This window comes from Bufo bufo, chromosome 4 (assembly GCF_905171765.1).
Source record: "Bufo bufo chromosome 4, aBufBuf1.1, whole genome shotgun sequence".
Lineage (NCBI taxonomy): Eukaryota > Metazoa > Chordata > Amphibia > Anura > Bufonidae > Bufo > Bufo bufo.
Window position 1 is genome coordinate 606,913,189 of NC_053392.1, and position 24,006 is coordinate 606,937,194.

General features: G+C 45.7%; 1 protein-coding gene across 2 annotated transcripts in view; it reads left to right on the plus strand.

Moving 5' to 3' along the window:
* GALNT14 (polypeptide N-acetylgalactosaminyltransferase 14) overlaps positions 1 to 24,006 on the plus strand; it is a 442,885-nt gene that overhangs the window by 354,029 nt on the left and 64,850 nt on the right. The window contains exons 5-6 of one of the 2 annotated variants that reach the window (XM_040430606.1): positions 9,284 to 9,349; positions 23,836 to 23,960. In XM_040430606.1, coding sequence (XP_040286540.1) covers positions 9,284 to 9,349; positions 23,836 to 23,960 — 191 coding nt within the window. The remainder of the gene's footprint in view (positions 1 to 9,283; positions 9,350 to 23,835; positions 23,961 to 24,006) is intronic. The other variant, XM_040430607.1, reaches the window with a different exon arrangement.

A 24,006-nucleotide genomic window follows, 5' to 3' on the forward strand; every position in this document is an offset into this window, starting at 1 on the left:
TTAATAAATTGGAGGCATGTAAAGGGGTTATCCCATGATTGGTGTAAAAAATGAAAAGACATCACATAGACAGTACATGGCAATCTCTTTCTAACAAAGCCAGAACCAGCCCCGTACCTCACATGAGATCTCCACATTCCCTGCTCCAATTTCTCTGCTAGATTATCTTCAGCCTGGCAGCTCATGGGAGGGTGTCCTTTCTGCTGCACCTCTCTCCCTGTAACTGACACAGTGTCACAGTGGGGAGTGGGGGAAACTCCCCACCGTATAAAGTAAGGTAAACCAGGCAGCAACTAGGCCTGGATACCAGGAACAGGGAGCAGGTCACCTCCTAATGCATCCCTAATCCTCGCCCTGACTCCTAACCATATGAGCAGACCTGGATAGTAGGACGGCTCATACCCAGGAACCTAGGACCCTAAGTCGCCCTGATAATCCCTCAAATAGGAGCAGGGGGAGAGACGACCTGTTCTTCCAATACACGAATGAACCGGAGTCTCAACCGGCCTAGATGCCAGGAAAAAGTGAAGACCGTATACAGCAACTGGATCGTCAGGTAAGCACACAGAACAACACACTTACATGCCGCAGCCACCACAACTGGAACCCATGCATATGTACTGGTGCCCACACACCATACAGGACACCGTACCAACAACTACACACAGGTATCCAGCACACCAGATACTGTCTGGAGCTCCAAGCAGAGGGGATGCATGGTGGCCCCAGACAGAGCTGCATACAGACTCCTAGTTCCCACTCCGGGGAACCCTGGAGCCCTCTTCCCAAGGCACAGACAGGGGAAATGTCTAGTAACCATGCTGGACTACAGCACCAAACATACCAGACATGGAACACCAAACTAGACATAATAACACACCCATAACATAAACCACACCAAACAAGACAACAGGTGAGGATGAGAAAGGGACAGAGGGAATATAGGGGAGACATCATGGTGACATCGATGTCCAACTAGGTGGCCCTCACACTGGACAGATGGCATATCCAGGACAGGAGCATAACTCCAGCACACACCAGAGCTGGAGGACAACTAACTCCAGCCTGGAAGCCACAGGCAATATAAACACCTAGTGGCCATACCCAGCCAGAAAGAGAAAGGAGGATGCACCTACATGCTGCAACAACGGCGAACACCACCGAGACCGTGACACAAAGACTCTAACAGAACATATGGCAGGTGGCAGCTAAAGATTTTTACTGAGCATGCTCGACCAGCTCAGTGAGACGGACAAAAAATAAGGAAAAGAACAAACAGCAGGTGGCGCTATACAGATACATTTTATTGAATATCTCAGTGGCTATATAACATTTTTAAAGACATAAATACAAAAGTATTCAGATCCAGGGGCTGGTTTGAAAACTATAAAATGTGTTTTGTGGCACAACCCCCTTTAAGAGTAGACAGCACCATGTAGCCCTAGCGCCCACTGCAGGGGAATGGAATTGATGAGCCCCCCACTATATGCCCTCTAGTTGGCCAGACTAACTCTAAGGGGCTGTTCAGATTGAGTTGAAGTGATTGGAGATGACTTTCCATTGTTTTCAATGGGAGGCCGTGGTTTATGGCTGCGACCGCCACAAGAAAGGACATGTCAGCAAGATCGGCTGCACAGCCTCCCCAATGGGAGGCTGTTTCCTCGTGGTGCCTCTTTGGCATGGACATATTCAGCCTGGATGGGCCCTAAGGAGCCCTAACGAGAAGCCTTCAGTGGGACCTTTTTGGCAGAATGGTCGTTCTTCCATCCGGGCATGAAACTTCCTAATGAAGCGGCCATGAATCTGACGAGTAATTTATAAGCCAAAAGCTTCAATAAAGAGGAATGAAGACCGAGCAGCGAGTGACGGCCCCCAAGGGACCCGGGGAGGAAATCCTGCATAAACCAGAGGCCATTAGGAGCCTGAAGTACAGGATTTTGAGCTGATGTGACATCGGTGACTGATAGCCCCGGAGAATCCTCTCGGTAGAAATGGATGAGTTTAATAAGTTTTAATGGATTCTTTAATTCCTTTAATTCTGTATTCAATAGTCATGAAAGTAAATGAACCCTTCTGTCAGTGAGCGACTCGTCGGGTGAGGGTGGAGGACTTTTTCATCCTTCTCCCTACCATGACAGAGCTGAAGCTGCTGCAATATCCGTGAGATATGGCAACATTTAAAGGGGCATTCTGATGAGATCACAGGGACCCCCACTGATCAAAAGGACGTATTCCCTGCGCAGCGCCATTTCTTGTTCTGTGGATCACCACCCGTTCATGTGAAGGAGATTGCAGTACCTGCTCTTCACCTGTAGGGCAACCGCACTGTGCTGTGAAAAGTCACCTTAGAAGACGGCGGGCCCTTCATTCCCAGCACTCAGCAGGTGACACTAAATCCTGCCGTCACTTGCCATGACAAGGTCCCATGTTGAAGACCTCAAAACACATGGTACTGTACCTCTGCCAGATTCTCCACCAGTATCCAAGGGTCCCCATAGTCAAGCCTGGAATGGAGCTCCATATGGACATGACGAGCATCAATGAGTCAACCAGTTGGGTCCTTTCCTCTCCTCATGGCCTCTTGGTCCTCCCATTATCCGTTGTTTCTTCCCTCTTCCTCCACACTCATCCAGAATGATGCACCCAGGCACCATGTTTGGCGTATTTGGTGAGAAACTCCTGATATGTCAAATCTCTAAGTCCAGCATGCGCTGGGATGACGAGAGAGAAACGTATTCCACGCGGTATAGCTTTTTTTGGACAATGGAGTCAATGGGTGATGTAGGCCTTTACAGTGGGATACATTGGAGCCCCTCATCGGAGGTACACATGGCGAATCCGCTCCTGACATATACTTCTGATGGAAGGCTCAAATGCGGTGTGCACAGTGCCCCATGACCCCTCCGCAGTGGTAATATGGACTTTCTTGGTTAGCAGATTGGTGGAATATGCCCCAATGACAATGCCAGCCAGAGATATGGTGATAATACAGACAGGCAGGCCCAGAGTGCTTGGGGTAATCCAAAACGTACAAAGCCCATAAGGCAGAGCCAAGCTCAGAGAAGGTACCAGGTGCCAATTATAAGGAGTAGTGATAGTCCGGGATGCTAACCTGGCAAAAGGGACAGTTTTCTTTAAAGTCTATGAACACCTTCAGGGCATGATTGCATTTTACTCATTTTGTGCTAAATATCAGTTTTTCAATTGGTCTTGATTAAAAGTTTCCAGAGGTTTTTGTGATACATGTGGTTAAAAATCATTCATGTGAGGCCTTATCACTGAACTCCTGACCTCATAAACGCTCATTTAAGCCATATTCTTATCAGTTTTATAAGAGTTTAGCTATAATGAGTGTTTAGGAGGTCAGGAGATCAGAGATAAGGCCTTATAGGAGCCCTTTAGCTGACGGAACTGATTTTTAACCACACGTATCACAAAAACTGCTGAACATTTTTGATAAAACACAATTGAAAAAATGATTGTTTTTTTTAGCCCAAAATTAGTAAAATGTAATCATAAACAAATTGCCCATAAGGTGTCTATAGACTTTAAATTCCATTGTGCAGCACGTGTGGAAATCAGAGAACCAAGTGCAGGAGAGCGGCCTCGGAGCGAGGAGAAGCGAGTATCATCCATACCCGAGGACTCTCTTTGCAGTATGCTGCTGTGCCTGCTGCCCTGATAGTTACCCCCGGCCTTGGGGAAGAATGCGGCACATCTTGAATAAAGTTGCTCCTCTTTATCTAACATCTTGCCCAGGTGGCAGGTGTGGCACCTCCTCAGGAAAAGGCTCCTATATATCCTGTGAGTCCAAATCTGCAGGGGGAAATCCTTACCAAATCATGCCGATTTTGCAGAGTTTGCTGCCGATCCTCAAGTAATCCTCAGCAAAATCCAAAACAATGCATATCTTGCGGATTTCATCGCAGTGCTTTATTTCCCCTTTGAAGTCGATGAGGAAAATCTGCAACAAATCTGTGCCAGAAATTGAAGTGGTGCAGATTTTTAACGTAAGTTTGCGGGAGTTTCCGCGGCATGTAAGCGTGATTAGCTACTGTATCCCGCTGTAGCATCTCCATTCTGAGTGGACTTATCATCTGCCCTTTTCAAGTTCTGCCGATTCGGAAAGAGGAGCCTACATTTTCGTAAACGCATCATGGGTCTGCACTAAGCCGGGGCCTTGGCTGAGGATGCTGTAGGCCCTCCATTGGCCTTCCCAATAGCTCCAAATTCAGCTCTGCTACATCTCTATTCAGTCCTCCAGTATGTATACAGGACACTATCGCCTCCTTACAGTATATGGCAGGTGACATCCCCATCTATGGGGTCCTCTCATCAGCATCATTGCATGGTGGCTCTTGACTGATCTTCAGATATAATAAAATCCCCCTCATGCTGGAGAGCGGTGGGACGTGTGCGTCGCATTCATTTCCAGTGTAATGTTCTGCAGTCACATGCAGAGACGAGACGCTGTGACATCTGCCAGAATCGGTTTCTCTGTCTATTAAGAGCGTCGAAGAAGCAGATGGAGATCCGCAATGTAGGATACGACTGTCATCAGCTGCCGAACGCCTGTGCAGTGTAATATCAGCCTCCTCACGAGGCGCCGGGTGACTGTTTCAGAAAGGGAGCTGGAAGGCATATAGACAGGGATCCTAGCCTAGAGATGTAGCAGAGCTGGATTTGTCATGGACTGTAAGGCACTGCGCCATTGACGCTCCCTATATAAGATCTGACCTTGGTAAAGCTTATGCAGCTCACTAATAGACTCGGGGTTTCAATTCTTCACAATTTTCAAGATCTATTGTTGCTGTCAGTGAATAGAAAAAGTCTAGATTAACACTTCTCACACCTGTCAAACACCTCCACAGCGCACATCTCTCTCCTCTCCTGACAGTTTGTTACAATGTATCAGTGGGAATAAAATGTATCAATCTGGAGTCCAGCCTGAAGATTGTCGAGACTGGATACAATTGTAACAAACAACTCAGCTGTTAGAGTTCTAAGGCCTCTTTCACACTTGCCTTGTTGGGATCCGGCGTGTACTCCATTTGCCGGAGGTGCCCGCCGGATCCGGAAAAACGCAAGTGTACTGAAAGCATTTGAAGACGGAACCGTCTTCCAAATGCGTTCAGTGTTACTATGGCAGCCAGGACGCTATTAAAGTCCTGGTTGCCATAGTAGTAGTGGGGAGCGGGGGAGCAGTATACTTGCCGTCCGTGCGGCTCCCGGGGCGCTCCAGAATGACGTCAGAGCGCCCCATGCGCATGAATGACGTGTCCAATGCGATCACATGATCCATGCGCTTGGGGCGCCCTGACGTCACTCTGGAGCGCCCGGGGAGCCGCACGGACGGTAAGTATACTGCTCCCCTGCTCCCCGCTACACTTTACCATGGCAAACAGGACTTTAGCGTCCCGGCAGCCATGGTAACCATTCAGAAAAAGCTAAATGTCGGCTCCGGCAATGCGCCGAAACGACGTTTAGCTTAAGGCCGGATCCGGATCAATGCCTTTCAATGGGCATTAATTCCGGATCCGGCCTTGCGGCAAGTGTTCCGGATTTTTGGCCGGAGCAAAAAGCGCAGCATGCTGCGGTATTTTCTCCGGCCAACAAACGTTCCGTACCGGAACTGAAGACATCCTGATGCATCCTGAACGGATTTCTCTCCATTCAGAATGCATTAGGATAATCCTGATCAGGATTCTTCCGGCATAGAGCCCTGACGACGGAACTCTATGCCGGAAGACAAGAACGCAGGTGTGAAAGAGCCCTTAGGATACTTTCACACTTGCGGCAGAGAGATCCGGCAAAACATATGCCAACTGATGGCATTAGTAAGACTGATCAGGATCCTGATCAGTCTTAAAAATGCCTGATCAGTCAAAAAAAATGCATTGAAATGCCGGATCCGTCTTCCCGGTGTCATCCGGCAAAACAGATCCGGCATTTATGTTTTTCACCTTTTTTTCGGTCTGCGCATGCCAGTATTTTGAATGCCGGATCCGGCACTAATACATTCCTATGCATTCAGGCATGTCTTCAGTTTTTTTCGCCGGAGATAAAACCGTAGCATGCTGCGGTTTTCTCTTTTGCCTGATCAGTCAAAATGACTGAACTGAAGACGTCCTGATGCATCCTGAACGGATTACTCTCCATTCAGAATGTATGGGCATATGCCTGATCAGTTCTTTTCCAGTATAGAGCCAACCCAAAAGCCCACGGAAGCGCTACGTAGTGCTTCTGTGGGATTCCGATGCATGCCTCCGCTCTGTGCTATATCTTGCGGATTGCAGACCCATTCAAGTCAATGCAGTCCTCAAAATGGGCACAGACGGCCTATAGTCATGTGAATGAGCCTTTAGTGTGTTAGTGACCCTTAACTTTTTCAGCTGTATCATTTTTTGTTCTTATTGGTCGGGGTTTTGTTTTTCCTGATACAGTGCTCCGAATCCTCTGCAGAGACATACATGATAAAAATTCTCTCTACCTGGTGCTGCCAATAGGGGGAGCTTAAGAGCTTAACGCGCACTGTTTCTGTTATAGATGAGCAGATCGATTCATCTCATTAGCAGGAGCCCTTCACCTGTGAGTGGCTGCCCCCACGGGTGAAGAAACACCCAGTTGCCACAGGTCTAGGTATCTAGCATAGCCCTATCAATTTCTGCCTGTGCCAACTGCTCAGATTAGCAGTGTGTCACGAACCAGCGGGTGTGAACCCACTGTGCCACGTGTCCTTCCTCCTCTAAGGGCGTTGTCTAAGTAAACCCCTGGATCTTCACAGTACCCCTGATGGTGAGGATAGACTTTAATGAGGGGAACACCAGGTCGCTACCTCTTGAGGAGGATAGGTACACGTTACCAAGAGCAACAGCGCAGGACCGAAGCATGAGGCAGAGGCGTAGTCAGACAGGCAAAGGGTCAGGGCATGCGGCACAGGTACAGGTCAGGCAATCTGGGTCAGCAACAAGAGAGTCAAGGCAAGCAGGCAGGGATCGGACTGGTAGCAGAATCCAGGAACACAAGTGGTTATCAGGAACCTTAGCAGGACACAAGGACCTTGACACTGAGGCATCTGGGAAGGGGGCTGAGGCACTTATATATGAGATGGAGGGCTAGGATTGGTCAGCGAGGTCACATGACCCCATAAAGCCCAGGAAGTGACACGCGCGCCGTCTCTTAAGGAAGTACTGCAGGAAACAAGCAGCAAGCATGCTCTAGCCAGGGCTGAGAGGAAACTGTGGAACGGATCTCAGAACCACAGTACCTACACAGACAGAGCCCAGGACTGCAGCGGTGAATGGGAAGCGGCGGTAAGCAGGGGAACAGCGGCGCACAGCAACCGCTGTTACACAGTGCAAGTGTAGAGGCACTCATTCGGCATCGGGAGCAGTGTCGGCACATGCGACGCTACTCTTATCACTTATGCGTAGCGGCATATGCCCAGTTGCTGCACCCGAATCTGCGCTTCTATGTTTGCACCACTACTTTGAACAGCGGCAAAACCAAAAGATTGACAGTGCAGGTGAGCGCATCTTCACCTGTGGGGACAGCCTCTCACAGGGGGGGAGCTCCTGCCAATGATACTAATCAATGTGTTAGAATCGATTAGCTCATCTCTAGCTTGTATCAATCCACGGACAGTGAGCTCCATCTAGTGGCCACTGCATGAATTCAGAATATAATTAGCTAGCACTATGAAATCAATTTGGTGCTCTATATAAAAAAAAATAAAGGAGTTGCAAACTTTTCCGTAAGCCCCCTTCTTAGTTTTGTTATGGAGCCCTAAGATTTCTGTGTACACCTTTGCAATTACTACAACTCCCAGCATAAGGACTCACTGCTACAATGTGTGATTTGGATGATAAGAATGTACAGTGCTTTCGGAAAGTCTTCAGACGCTTTCACTTTTTTCACATTTTGTAATGATGCAGACTTGTACTAAAATAAAAAAAAAACACAAGACCCGTCTTCCGGATCAATCTGCTCTAAACAACCCATAATGAGAAAATGAAAACAGAATTTTGCTACACTGAAAGTCCCCAAGAGCACAGAGGCCTCCATCATTTTTAAATGGAAGAAATTTGGAACAACCAGGGCTCTTCCGAGAGATGGCCGCCCCACCAAACTAAATAATCGTGGGAGAAGAGCCTTGGTAGGAGGGGTGACCAAGAACCCAATGGGCACTATGGCTGAGCCTCAAAGATCCTGTGTGCAGATGGGAGAAACATCCAGAAGGTCAACCATCGCTGCAGCCTCCACCAATTTGAGCTTTATGGCAGAGTGGCCAGAAAGAAGCCTCTCCTCAGTGAAACGCATATGAAAGCCGCCTGGAGTTTGCAAAAAAGCACCTAAAGGACCTCAGACTGTGAGAAACAAGATTCCTTGGTCTGATGAAGCCAAGATGGAACTTTTTGGCCTCAGTTCTAAGCATTATTTTCTGGAGGAAACCAAGCGCCGCTGATCACCTGCCCAGTACCATCCCTACAGTGAAGCATGGTGGTGGCAGCATCATGCTGGGAGGACAGGGAGACTGGTCGGGGTGGAGGGAAAGCTGAATGAAGCAAAGTACAGAGATATTCTTAATGAGAACCTGATCCAGAGCTCTGGACCTCAAACTGGTCTGAAGGTTCTCCTTCCAACAAGACAATGACCCTGAGCTCATAGCCAAGACAACACAGGAGCAGCAACTCTGAGAATGTCCTTGAGTGGCTGAGCCAGAGCCCTGAACCCAACGAAACATCTCTGGAAAGACCTGAAAGTGGCTGTTCACCGACGGCCCCCATCCAACCTGACAGAGCTTGAGAGGATCTGCAGAGAAGAATGGCAGAAAGTCCCCAAATCCAGGTGTTAAACTTGTGGCATCATCTCTAAGAAGACTGGAGGCTGGAATCACTGCCAAAGGGGCTTCAAGTATGTCCTGCGTAAAGGGGCTGAAGACCTATGTCCTGAGTAAAGGGGTTAAAGACTTACAAAAAGGGCTGAAGACTTATGTCAATGCAAGATTTTAGTTTTTCCTTTTCGATAAATTAGCAAATATTTCTAATATTCTGTTTCCACTTTCTCATTATGGGATACTGAGTGCAGAAAAGGGGGGAAAAAACATGACCATAAAATGTGGAAAAAGTGAAAGGGTCTAAAGACTTTCTGAATGCTCGGTGTATACATAGGATCTGTATCACATGAAGTTTTAATCCTTCCCTCGGCTCTGACCTAAATCTTTCTTCCTTGGACTTTTCATAACCCAGAGCTTTTCTATTAACAGTTTTTTCTGCTTTGACAGCTGATGACTGCCGGCTTCTCTGCAAGTTACCGAAAGTGAAGTGCTTACGCAACGACCAGAGGGAAGGTACGGGCCTATCGGGGGACCCATCGACAGACATAATATTAATGGACAGGAGCTGGGAGCGTAAAGAAGATGGGCTGGGAGCAGCTGATAAGCTCAGAGCAGCAAAATGCAGAACAACCTGGTGATATTTTATAGGAACAGATCTACTCCTCAGAAAGTTATTTACCCCTAAAGTTAATGTTCCTGGCAAAGCTGGATGACAACCAATGTCAGTACAGCTGCAACACATTCTGCCTCCATTTTTGACTTCTGAATGGAAAATGAATGCAGCAATACACCCCCCCCCCCCCCCCCCCCCCCACTATATGGCTGCGGGTTGAGGTGGGGTTTATAAATGGTAGCCATGCTGGATGATACCAAGATTAAGAGTATAGAAAAGGATAGTTTGTGTAGGAGATTAAAAATCTCCTACCGTTTTGTGACTACAGCTCCTCTGGAGATCTATGTGTCTCCATGGTTACAGACTACAAACAAAGCTTATGTAGTCTGATACTGTAGTCGTGTGTTACTCCACTCTTTCTACCTGACACTAGAAGAGGGGTAAAGGAGTAAGGCCGACCGTATACATGAGATAGCTGTGTCCACCAAATGCTCCTTCGCCCATAGCGGTCTCTCCTGGCCCCTGCACATGCAACCTCAGTTTGGTCCAGTTTGCATGATGTGCTTTCTTTATGGAGAGGAGGGTTAACTGCAGCCATACATCTCTGATGGTGGCCACCAGAATTATCAGGCAGATTAAAATGTTGGGAGGCCCTGTTACACCTTAGATGGTTAAAGGGGTTGTCTCATCTCAGACATATTGTTAGGCTATGCCACTAGTGTCAGATAGGTGCAGGTCCAGGGGTGCACCTAGCCTTTCTGCTGCCTGAGGCGAAAACTGAAACAGCGCCCCTCCCTCCCCAATGCCAATTTCTTAAGCTAACCCCTTCCCTTCAGCCATTGGCCCTTCGGCTGCCCCTCTCTTGCCTCTACCTGGTGCTGCCTGAGGCGATCGCCTCACTTGGCCTCATTGGTGGTGCACCCTTGGTCCCACTTCTGTGGTCGGCATCTATCGCTAGAATGAAGACCCCAAAGTGAGCAGTCGCACACAGCTCATGCGCAGGCGCCCTCTGTTCATTTTTATAGGAGTTCCGAAAATAGCCAAGCTATTTCTTGAGGTCTTATGGAAGTGAATGGAGCGGTGGCCTCAATTGCGCAATACACCCTCCATTCATTTCTATGGGACCTCCGAAAATAGCCGCGCACGCTTGCTCGTCTACTTTTGAAACTCCCTTAGAAGTCAATAGAAAGCGTGCTGCGCAGGTGCAATGTACTCTCCTTCAATTTGGGAGCCAGGTTCTAGAGATTACCGCGTTCACCCTATGTGACATTGGTGGAATATTCTAGTGATATGCCACCAGTATCTGAGGTGACACAACCCCTTTAAACCGTCCCACAGAAATCATCGGGGTTGGCCAACATTTATCCAATGTGTGTGGCCAGCTTTGTGTGTTGTGTAACCATGGAGAAACATAGGTTTGCATAGGAGCTGTATACACGGAACGGTACAAGATGATTTTTAAAGGTGCCTTTTTATTGTAGATGCACTAAAGAAATAGAAAAAAAATAATTGTAAAGGTGGACGTAGGCTTAAAACTATATTTTTATAAAACTGGAAAACCAGGGACTCGTCGTACAGATCCCCCTAGTAGTTACAGCACGCAGGTGTAAATTTTACAGAAATATGTATTTGGTGACAGAAACCCCGGAACCTGATCAGGTATAATCTGCTTTATGTTTCTTTGTTACAATGTAACTATTTATTTGCATTACAACTGCAAAAAAGAGGGGTCAATCAGCACATCCCAATGTGCAGGTGCACGCTGCCATGGCTAGAAACACAAAGAAAAAAAAACAATGCAACAGCACTCTGCAAACCAGATCAAGTACAATAATGCCATAATTATAGAAAACATTCTGGTGCTAATGCTACGCTTATTTTGCAAATTTACGATTCTTGGCAAATACATTTTGTACAAAATTATTTGGGCCAGTCTGCCAGCGTCAAGGTGATCTCTGTAAGACGGGAACCTAACACTAAATACTACCTGTTATGTGCCTTAATGGCCACCATCAAATTCAGGGAGTGCAGGTTCCACATGCATGCTGGGTCTACTCTGCTTTTTACCATTTTTGGTGCCATAACGAGCTCCATTAAATCCAGGGATGCAGGTACCAACATGCATGCTGAGCCCACTCTATACTTCTCCTGGTGCCAAATGGCTTCCAATAAATACAATGAGAGCAGGCTACAGCTTTATACTTACTCTAATTAAAATCAGCCTATGGGGCAGACAGGCTGGTCAGGGGTGCAAGACCAACTGGAGTCAGCCACACCTCCAGCTCCAGTACAACTGCAAAAAAAAGGGGGTCAATCAGCACATCCCAATGTGCAGGTGCACGCTGCCATGGCTAGAAACACAAAGAAAAAAAGACAATGCAACAACACTCTGTAAACACAAATAAAGTACAATAATGCCATAATTACATTCTGGTGCTAATGCTACGCTTATGTTGCAAAATTGAGATTCTTTACAAATGCATTTTGTACAAAATAATTTGGGCCCGTCTGCCAGCGCCAAGGCGATCTCTATAAGACAGGAACCTAACACTAAATCCTACCTGTTATGTGCCTTAATAGCCACCATGTGTTCTATCATTTATGGCATTATTGTACTTTATTTGTGTTCGTAGAGTGCTGCTGCATTGTCTTTTTTCTCTCTCTATTTATTTGCATTAGTCATGAATGATTCCTTATGTTATCTGTTTCGTTATCTTGGAAATTTTTAGGCGCCTCAAATCTGATTTGCGCCTGTCTTTGCATTAAGGATCGCTGTAAAATTCAGCGCGTTATTCCTCTTACAGTTTTGGCGGTAATCAGTCAGTATCCGGCTCCTGATATAAAATCAATTCCTTTGTGTTTGAGAATAAATCTCGCCTAACGAGCTACATTGACTCTAATGGAGCGGTGCCGCCTCCCCGACATTACCCGTGGATTGTACCACCTCTAATATCAGAGGAGTAGATGCCTATAACACATCTCATGCATATCTGTCATGACTGGGAAGCCGAGTGCTCGCCGATGATTCATAGACAGACCTGATCAAAGCTGTCGCCGCCTTACTGAGCTCTGGGTAAAACCGTTTAGACGGCAAAAATTCAATTTTTCCAGCAGGAATGAAAGTAATAATTATGCATGTAAACAGAAGTGACATGTGTATATATCATCAATCGAGTCATGCCGGATGCTGTCCTTATATCATCCCGGCAAGAGCTGGATTCCGCTTCCTGCTGCAGCTGCAATGAGTGACACATATGGACTATATTTCGCAGCAACCAATCAGAAATTCTAGGAATACCACTAGATGGCAGCATAGAGTATTCCACTACATGTGCTTGAATAATTACTTTGTTCTTGGATGTTCTTTTTCTTCACAGCACTCCATATGGTCACACCTGGTATTACAAGTAAAATGTATCCATATTTAGTAAAAGCAAGGCGCGTTCAGGTGACTTCTTATGGTACAGTAGATAAGAAGGTGCTACATATAACACCCTACTGATATCATAAAGAGCAGAAGATTTAAAATTCTGGAGGAATGACCTGGGCAGGAGACTGGCTTCCTATACTCTAGTCCAGGCATCCTCAAACTGCGGCCCTCCAGCTGTTGTAAAACTACAACTCCCACTATGCCCTGCTGTAGGCTGTTCGGGCATGCTGTGAGTTGTAGTTTTGCAACAGCTGGAGGGCTGCAGTTTGAGGATTCCCGCTCTAGTCATTAAGGGGGCACAGCTAAGTCTACATACAGTCCATTGCTTCCAAATGGAAATAGTAATCTCTCCATGCTTTATCCAAAAGAAGGACCATCTCCTATGCAGACTATTGCAGAGTTTATGGAGGGGTTTGGAAACAATTGGCTGCATTTTCATTTACAGGGAGTGCAGAATTATTAGGCAAGTTGTATTTTTGAGGATTAATTTTATTATTGAACAACAACCATGTTCTCAATGAACCCAAAAAACTCATTAATATCAAAGCTGAATATTTTTGGAAGTAGATTTTAGTTTGTTTTTAGTTTTAGCTATTTTAGGGGGATATCTGTGTGTGCAGGTGACTATTACTGTGCATAATTATTAGGCAACTTAACAAAAAACAAATATATACCCATTTCAATTATTTATTTTTACCAGTGAAACCAATATAACATCTCAACATTCACAAATATACATTTCTGACATTCAAAAACAAAACAAAAACAAATCAGTGACCAATATAGCCACCTTTCTTTGCAAGGACACTCAAAAGCCTGCCATCCATGGATTCTGTCAGTGTTTTGATCTGTTCACCATCAACATTGCGTGCAGCAGCAACCACAGCCTCCCAGACACTGTTCAGAGAGGTGTACTGTTTTCCCTCCTTGTAAATCTCACATTTGATGATGGACCACAGGTTCTCAATGGGGTTCAGATCAGGTGAACAAGGAGGCCATGTCATTAGATTTTCTTCTTTTATACCCTTTCTTGCCAGCCACGCTGTGGAGTACTTGGACGCGTGTGATATAGCATTGTCCTGCATGAAAATCATGTTTTTCTTGAAGGATGCAGACTTCTTCCTGTACCACTGCTTGAAGAAGGTGTCTTCCAGAAACTGGCAGTAGGACTGGGAGTTGAGCTTGACTCCATCCTCAACCCGAAAAGGCCCCACAAGCTCATCTTTGATGATACCAGCCCAAACCAGTACTCCACCTCCACCTTGCTGGCGTCTGAGTCGGACTGGAGCTCTCTGCCCTTTACCAATCCAGCCACGGGCCCATCCATCTGGCCCATCAAGACTCACTCTCATTTCATCAGTCCATAAAACCTTAGAAAAATCAGTCTTGACGTTTCAGCTTGTGTGTCTTGTTCAGTGGTGGTCGTCTTTCAGCCTTTCTTACCTTGGCCATGTCTCTGAGTATTGCACACCTTGTGCTTTTGGGCACTCCAGTGATGTTGCAGCTCTGAAATATGGCCAAACTGGTGGCAAGTGGCATCTTGGCAGCTGCACGCTTGACTTTTCTCAGTTCATGGGCAGTTATTTTGCGCCTTGGTTTTTCCACACGCTTCTTGCGACCCTGTTGACTATTTTGAATGAAACGCTTGATTGTTCGATGATCACGCTTCAGAAGCTTTGCAATTTTAAGAGTGCTGCATCCCTCTGCAAGATATCTCACTATTTTTGACTTTTCTGAGCCTGTCAAGTCCTTCTTTTGACCCATTTTGCCAAAGGAAAGGAAGTTGCCTAATAATTATGCACACCTAATATAGGGTGTTGATGTCATTAGACCACACCCCTTCTCATTACAGAGATGCACATCACCTAATATGCTTAATTGGTAGTAGGCTTTCGAGCCTATACAGCTTGGAGTAAGACAACATGCATAAAGAGGATGATGTGGTCAAAATACTCATTTGCCTAATAATTCTGCACGCAGTGTATAGGGGTATTACCATCTTAGTCATTCAAGGCATATTTTTAGGATCCATACCTTCCTCCAGAACGAGGCTCCAGTACCCCTGAGGACGCCGCGTTCAGCGGTGAAACATGTCGGGGAAGCTGCGCTCTTGCTTTTAAATAGATGTAACAATGGGGTGCGCTGCAGGCACCCTGTGTATTGGTAACATACAGAGATATCAGTTAGTAAGGGCGTTATAGCGATCAGGGAAAGTGTCAGCCTAGGAACACAAACCTAGGGGAATATATAAAGGAAACCAGTGACTTCTAATAGCAATATCCCATCGCTATGCATGTAGAGCTTGCAGGGCAATTTATTTGTAAAACGTTGGTCATATAGTTGCTCAGCCTATTGCCTTTTAGCAAGAATAATAACAAGATACAATATTGCTAAAGCATAGCAGCTCATAGGGATACGAAGCTAATATCCCATTGAGATAAGGCCTCTTTCACACTTGCGTTGTCCGGATCCGTCGTGTACTCCATTTGGCGGAATTACACGCCGGATCTGGAAAAACGCAAGTGTACTGAAAGCATTTGAAGACGGATCCGTCTTCAAAATGCGTTCAGTGTTACTATGGCAGCCAGGACGCTATTAAAGTTCTGGTTGCCATAGTAGGAGCGGGGAGCGGTATACTTACCGTCCGTGCGGCTCCCGGGGCGCTCCAGAATGACGTCAGAGCGCCCCATGCGCATGGATGACGTGTCCATGTGATCACGTCATCCATGCGCGTGGGGCGCCCTGACGTCACTCTGGAGCGCCCGGGGAGCCGCACGGACTGTAAGTATGCTGCTCCCCCGCTCACCGCTACACTTTACCATGGCAAACAGGACTTTAGCGTCCTGGCAGCCATGGTAACCACTCACAAAAAGCTAAACGTCGGATCCGGTAATGCGCCGAAACGACGTTTAGCTTAAGGCCGGATCCGGATTAATGCCTTTCAATGGGCATTAATTCCGGATCTGGCCTTGCGGCAAGTGTTCGGGATTTTTGGCCGGAGCAAAAAGCGCAGCATGCTGCGGTATTTTCTCCAGCCAAAAAACCTTCCGGTCCGGAACTGAAGACATCCTGATGCATCCTGAACGGATTTCTCTCCATTCAGAATGCATTAGGATAAAACTGATCAGGATTCTTCCGGCATAGAGCCCCGACGACGGAACTCTATGCCGGAAGACAAGAACGCAGGTGTGAAAGAGCCCTTAGCCCTTACATATAAATAACCTCATGCACACAGCCGTTGTTTTGGTCCGCACCTGAGCCGCAGTTTTGGCGGCTCGAATGCGGACCCATTCACTTCAATGGGGCCGCAAAAGATGCAGACAGCACTCCGTGTGCTGTCCGCATCTGTTGCTCCGTTCCGTGGTCCGCAAAAAAAATATAACCTGTCCGAGTTTTGCAGACAAGAATAGGCAGCTATATTAATGGCTGTCCGTGCTGTTCCGCAAATTGCGGAACGCACACGGACGCCATCCGTGTTTTGTGGATCCGGGGTTTGCAGACCGCAAAACACACAACGGTCGTGTGCACGAGGCCTAAGGCTTAGAAAAAACGGAAACAGGGGAATCCTAAACTACTAACATATGACCATCTATCTGTAAAGAATAAATCAAGGCAACTGGATGCAACTGTAGATTTCTTGAAAATTGAGAAAGCTCGTTGGAAGAACGAGTGAAACGTTTTCAAGAAATCTACAGCGCGTCCAGTTGCCTTGATTTGTTCTTTACAGATATACCATGACCTGGATAAATGAGAACCTTCACAGACCATCTGTTATTTTTAAGTTATTTTTTAATTATTTTTGGGCTGTTTGTTGCTCTTAAAGGAGTTACATTTTAAATATAAATACCAAATACAGGAATCAGATAGCCTCTTTGGCTATTGAACCATGTACTATTGAATAAGGCTACTTTCACACTTGCGGCAGAGGATTCCGGCAGGCAGTTATATGGTTATAACGGAAAATAACGGAATCCATAAGACGGAAATCAAAATGGAAACCTTTAGAGGCATTCCGTTTTCATCCGTCATAATAGAAGTATATGGGCAAGCATAACGGATCCGCCTGTTTTCCCTTATGCTGGACGGAAAACAAAGTTCTGTCGACAGGAAACCAGACGGATCCGTTATGCTTGCCCGTATACTTCTATTATGACCGATGAAAACGGAATGCCTCTAAAGGTCTCTGTCCTGATTTCCGTCTTATGGATTCCCTTATTTTCCATTATAACCATGTTATAACGGAAAGCCATAAGGGTGATGTGCACAAGCCCTTAGATGTGTATAGTCTTAAATATGACACACGGCGGTGGTTTTTACCTTCCTATTTCACACATATTCCATACAAAGCATCATGTGATCGCACGAGATCTTTCCTTGCCGCGCCGGCGGATGAAACGTATTGTGCGCATCACTTCATCTCCAAATCCAATGTGTATTCATTTGGTCGTCGCTGATTCAATCAGTGTTTTGAGCGAAGAAAGTTTGAAAGGAACTTCCTGCGATGGTGGGAGATTGTTGCTGTAGATGTGCAGTAAAGCGCGTCGGAACCTCTTTAAAATTCATAGTCTGATTCTCCTCTGTGGAACGAGCTAAATTAGTTATCAAAATGATGGAGGCCTCTCCAGGTCTTTCATCTTCCCTGCCAAGTGTCATTTCTGTGGCTTCTGCTTTATCGAGGGAACGTCGGGTTTGTTTCAGGCTCCTGCGGTTTCTAGATTTACGGATTATTATTTTTTTGTTTCTTTTGGTAAATTATCAGAATTGTTTAGAAAATTATACGTTAACCACCTGACTCACCCCCCGCCCCTGCTGCTCCCGACTCGACCGCCTGCTCCACCAATCACTGGCAGAGGCGGGTAACTGCTGCGGCCCTTGGACCGGAGTCTGAGATTCGCAACTTACCTAGGCTCCATATTTTTGACTACGTGTATACTCCCCTTCTCGTTACCCCTACATAGAACCACAGCACACCCGGACATACAAAACACAAAATGTATCCAATTCACTATACGGAACTGAATAAATATATTGTTAAAATATTGCAGATTAAAAAAAAAAATTATTACCCCCCCCCCCCCCTTTTTGCAGCATAGCATTGCCCCTATCACTTGCAGTCATGTCCTCACTAACATCATCATGAGTGGACAGGTCACAGCCTCCCAAAAGATCAACACGCTCCTCTCCTGAAATGCTCTGTGCTGCTGAGGAGTTTGCTTCTTTCATAAGGTACTATGCCAGTGCCATGGCATAAAATGACACCAACTTATAGGTGGTGTAAGCCTAGACTAGACAGGTTTTTTTGGGCACACAGGCACAATTTTTGACGCATAGAGAAATTTTTGGTGCATGGAATGAATTTATAGCGTAGATCTGGCGCAGGAATTATATTTCTAATTTTATTAAGGTCCATGCGCCAGAGTAATAAATCTCTCTGATATTGAGTCTGTGATTTGTAGTGTTAGACAGTATAAAGTGCGGCACTTTTAATAGGTATGATTCATCTAATTGATCTGAGAAAGGTTGAACTTGATGTTCTTGTGTCCTTTTTAACCTATGTAACTCTCAGTCTGTGACCTCCTTCTTGTGTCCATTCCCCTCCTCACATCCTGACACTTTCCTGTCTTCACATCAGAGGACAGTCATTGCCCTCCCTAGAACAACACACTGCTCTCCTTCTCACATACTCTTACATAGTTACACAGTTCATAAGTAGAGATGAGCGAATCGAATCCCTCAAAGTGGAATTTGATCTGAATTTCAGGATAAATTCGATTCGCCTAGAAGCCGAATTTCCTCGTGCTTCGTGTCAGCGAATCGAATTAACCTGAAATAGTATAACTAAAACTAAAAAATTCAAATTTACCGCCTCCATTTGCTCGCGAAGGGCCACCAGCCTCCATCTTTCTTGAAGATCTCAGTTGAAATCCCGTAAGGAGCGAGAGGTTACATCATCACGCTGACGTCATACGTCACAACGCCAGGTGGCGTGATGGTGAAATCTCGCGCCGCACAGGATTTCGGCTGAGATCTTCAAGCAAGATGACGGTGGCCGGCCCGTCGCGAGCAAATGGAGGCGGTAAGTTTGCTAAAAAAAAAAAATTTTATTGTTAATTTTATACTCAGATGCCGCGATCATGTATGAACGCAGCATCTGAGGGGTACAATGACGGGGGAGGCGCTATCGCAGCTCCCTGTCACTGCACCCGCTACTTACAAAAAAAATGTGATTTTTTTTTTTTTTTTTTTTTTTTTTTTTTTTATTCGGCGAATGAGCCTAATCGAACTTTTAAGAAATTCGCTCATCTCTATTAATAAGGTTAAAAATAAGACATAAGTCTATCAAGTTCAACCAAGGGATCGGTGGAGACGAGAATCCCAGAAGGAAGTGAGACTCAGATGTCTACACGTTTTCATAAGCATTCATGTAATTTACTTTTAAGAATTCATCTAAACCCTTTTTAAAACTGTCCACTGTTCCTGCTGTGACCACGTCCTGAGGTGACTATTCCACAGATTTACAGCTCTTACAGTAAAGAATCCTTGACGCTTCTGGAGATTTTCTTCACTAGTCGGAGGGATTGCCCCCGGAAGGCAACACACTGTTTGGCATTCACAGTCTCGGCGTCAGATGACCCTGTCTGTCCTCCTAATAAAGCGAGTCCCCTACCACCAGCATCTGTCTGACCTTTGCTGCACTCCTCTTCCCATCCTTTTTACAGCAGTTATCCTCCAGGTTGTTAGGACCATCGCCCTGCTGCAGTCTTGCTGGCCCTCGGCTTTCGTCCCTAATATCAGCCAAGCAGGCATATTTACTTGGGCGTTCCAGCTCAGGACTAGCCTCCCTGGCACTTTTCCCTCTACCCCTTCTTGTAACATTAACCCAACTACTGACCCCGAAGTCCTGACCTTGCCCTCCTCCTCCCACCTCCATTTCACTGACCCCAGTCAGTGCCTGCACAGGGAGGTCTAAGCCGCTCTCCAGGTTTCCAATGCTTCTTCGTGTTGCAAACTGCGCATTTAGATCCAGAATATTCCAAATTCTGGATCTAAATTCCAAATATGCAACATGCTTGCATCTAGTGCTCTTCAAGGCACGCATACATTGCACAGGACACACCGTCAGTAGCATTGTCCTTGGGGCCCATGTTTAAATGGGGATGAACAGTAAGGGGAAAAAAAGTAACAGTAAATATGGAGAAACAGCTGCTGAAGGCTCTGCTCCTTTCACTACCTAAGTCTCATTGTCTGATTTTCCACTAGTCTCCATTGCCCTCCTTGCACTGACCCTGCCACCTGTACCCATAACTTAGGCCCCTTTCACACGGGCGAGTGTTCCGCGCGGATGCGATGCGTGAGTTGAACGCATCGCACCCGCACTGAATCCTGCCCCATTAATTTCTATGGGGATGTGCACACGAACGGTGATTTTCACGCATCACTTGTGCTTTGCGTGAAAATCGCAGCATGCTCCTCTTTGTGCGTTTTTCACGTAACGCAGGCCCCATAGAAATGAATGGGGCTGCGTGAAAATCGCAAGCAAGTGCGGATGCGGTGCGATTTTCACACACAGTTGCTAGGAGATGATCGGGATGGAGACCCGATCATTATTATTTTCCCTTATAACATGGTTATAAGGGAAAATAATAGCATTCTAAATACAGAATGCATAGTAAAACAGCGCTGGAGGGGTTAAAAAAAAAATAATAATAATTAAACTCACCTTAATCCACTTGATCGCGCAGCCCGGCATCTCTTTCTGTCTTCTTCTTTGCTGTGTGCAGGAAAAGGACCTGTGGTGACGTCACTCCGGTCATCACATGGTCCGTCACATGATCTTTTACCGTGGTGATGGATCATGTGATGGACCATGTGATGACCGGAGTGACGTCACCACAGGTCCTTTTCCTGCACACAGCAAAAAAGAAGACAGAAGAGAAGCCGGGCTGCGCGATCAAGTGGATTAAGGTGAGTTCAATTATTTATTTATTTTTTTAACCCCTCCAGCCCTATTGTACTATGCATTCTGTATTCAGAATGCTATTATTTTCCCTTATAACCATGTTATAAGGGAAAATAATACAATCTACAGAACACCGATCCCAAGCCCGAACGTCTGTGAAGAAGTTCGGGTTTGGGTACCATTACGTTTTGCACTCGCGCGGAAAAATTGCGCATGTTCCCGCAACGCACCCACACCTTTTCCCGCAACGCCCGTGTGAAAGAGGCCTTAAAGGGGTTAGCACAGGTAAATTATTAATCACCTATCCATAGGACCACTGGGACTCCCCAGGATCCTGAGCATGACTCTCATGTCAGTCCACCACTCCATTCACTTACATGGGACTGATGGATTGCTGTCTACATCAGTCCATAGGAGTGAATGGAGCTGTCGATCGACATGTGCACAACCGCTCCATTCAGAAAAGGGACTCGCGGACTACTCCATTTAACCCCTAGGGGAATACTTGGTCCGATTTTTGTCACCTATGCTGAGGATGGGTGATGATTTTTATGGGATAACCCCTTTAATTGGCAATGCATCTGTAGACTGGTCACTGCCTTCAAACAAAATCAGCTCACTCCTCTTCTGCTGCTGTAATTTCCATGAGCTGATTGGCTACAGATTGTTTTCTCCCAGCTCACTTACTGGGAGGTTTCTTGGATTGTAATCAAAACGCATCTAAAACTATGGTGAGGGTGGAACCAGGGAAGTCCCTTTGGCAAAATGTGTATAGAGGGTCGTACTGCCATACTGTGCCTCAATAATATCACCACCCAGTGTCAAGAACCTGCCATACTCTGCCCACATAATATAAATTCCTGAATAATCTCACTGTTGGTGCCAGGGAATTATAGCGCATGCTCCTACCAGATGGGCTATTACCCCTTGTGCCCATGATAAAGTCCAGACCAGGGTGAAACTTACTACATTTTTGGAACCTACAATAGATGTTCATATCAGTATTTGTGCCAATAATAGTATTTGAGGTTTTATGTTCTCATTGCCTGCTGGAAATGTCGAGTATGGAGTCGTAATTTCTAGCCTTATGCCATTTACATGGTACTGTAAATCTCCGTTACAAATGGTTTGGCTGAAAGCGGTGAATCTCTTCTTCCGAGAATCCTGCTGAGACCCCGGAGTACATCCGAAAAGTGCACATCGCCTGTGAACTCTCCAAGTTCTGAATTCTAAATTCACTTTTATGATCTTGCGCGCGTTATGTTTCATCCTTCCCCAGTCATGTCTTCAAAAGACAACACGATGCATACAGAGCAGGGAGACTCCTGCGGTAAATACGCGGCCAACGCTAGGGTCTCGTTCTTGTTTACCCGGAGCCCAGGAGACGTTAATCTTCTAAAGCTTATGCAGAGAGAGGCTGTAAAAAAGCGTCCGACAGTACAAGACTCCGGAGCCAACCCAGGGCCTTCAGGGTGGCACTGATGATGTCCCCACATCTAGTGAGGTGATGTAGTTTAAAGGGGTTGTACAGGATTAGAAAAAACATGGCTGATTGCTACCAAAAGCAGCGCCACACCTGGTGGTATTGCAGATTTACCTTATTCAACTCAATGAAAGTGAGCTGCAATACCAGACACAACCCATTGGCAGGAGTGGCGCTGTTGGTCTCCCCTTGCTTTTTATATATAGGCTGTTGTTAGCAGGTAGCAACATAGAGCAGGGCTGAAGTCTGACAACCCTGTTCACTTTTACCTCCCACTTCCCCCGTCTTCAGGTCTAAACTTTTTGGCTTACAGTTGCTGGCATTGTCCTTACCCTAGACCACTCCATACTGTTATGGTGCTGGGATGACCTGGGCTCAGAAGCGATGCCCCCTCCTTCCTCAGCAGGTGTCAGCTGTTATATACATCTGGCACATTCCTGCGATGGGTGGTGTTGGATATAGCTCCTAATGGTGACAACTAACTAAGAGAGGAAGCATTATTGAGTGGGACTAAATTTTTCCTTAATTCATTTTTTTTTTCATCTGCCTAGAATATCACAAACACTTTGTACTTTTGCCCTGTGTACTAGTTTTGCATCTCAGCACTTTCCTTCCCCTGTTCTTGGCATCACTGCATCCTGGCAGGATGTTTACATGCCGAACTTCCTGTTTTCAACAGTTTTCTGATGAGTTTTTTGCCCTGTAATGTTTCACAGGACTTTCTCTGCCTACTTAACATGGAGAGGGGAGGTGTAGGTGGTGTGACTACTGCAGAGAGAACAGTGAAGGTCCTGTGAATTATACAGTAACGCATGCTGGGAATGTTTAGAAAACCCAACAGGAAGCTGATGAATAACAGGAAGTTCTGCATGTAAACAACCTGTCAGGAGTAGGTGATGCTGAGAACAGGGGAAAGAAAGTACTAACATGACAAACTGATATATGTGGCAGAAATATGCAGTGTTTGGAGTACTGAATGCAGATTAAACAAATTTCATTATTATATCGAAAAATCCCTTTAAATAAAGTGCATGGAAAATTAAAAGAAATCCTATGTAAAAAAAAAAAGTGAAACAAAATTGACGAAAATTGAATGAAAAGTATAAGTCGCCTCACAAAAAATACGCCTTTTTAAAGCTACATCGGGGGTAATAAAAAGTTATAGGTCTTGGGTTATGGGTTATGGCGACACAAAAACAAGTTTCATTATGCAACAGTAATTTTAAAAAACACTTAAAAATTTGGTTTCGCTATAATCATAATGACTCATGGATTAAAATAACATTTATACTGCACAGTGAATGCCATAAAAATAAACACTATCAGTATAGGTTACTATTGTTCCATTATTTGCCATTTACAGTAAGACTAGGAACAGGCGGACTGTAGTGTTGTTCCATATCATGTGTTCTTTCTAAAGGACTCACCTCCTGTATAATACCTACCTGCTGACATAATGTTTACTGTTCATTTAAATGTATTGTGTAAGTGATCACTGTAACTTGTATCTAAGCAGGTTTGATTCGATCTCGAGTTAGAGGGGCGGAGCTTGCTAAAGCCGGAGTGCTCACCTTTCTGGACAGTCACTGTGAAGTTAATAAGGACTGGCTCCCTCCGCTGCTGAAAAGCGTGAAAGAGGTGAGAACCGCTCCACTGCAATATTACTGAGGGAAATTATGGTAAA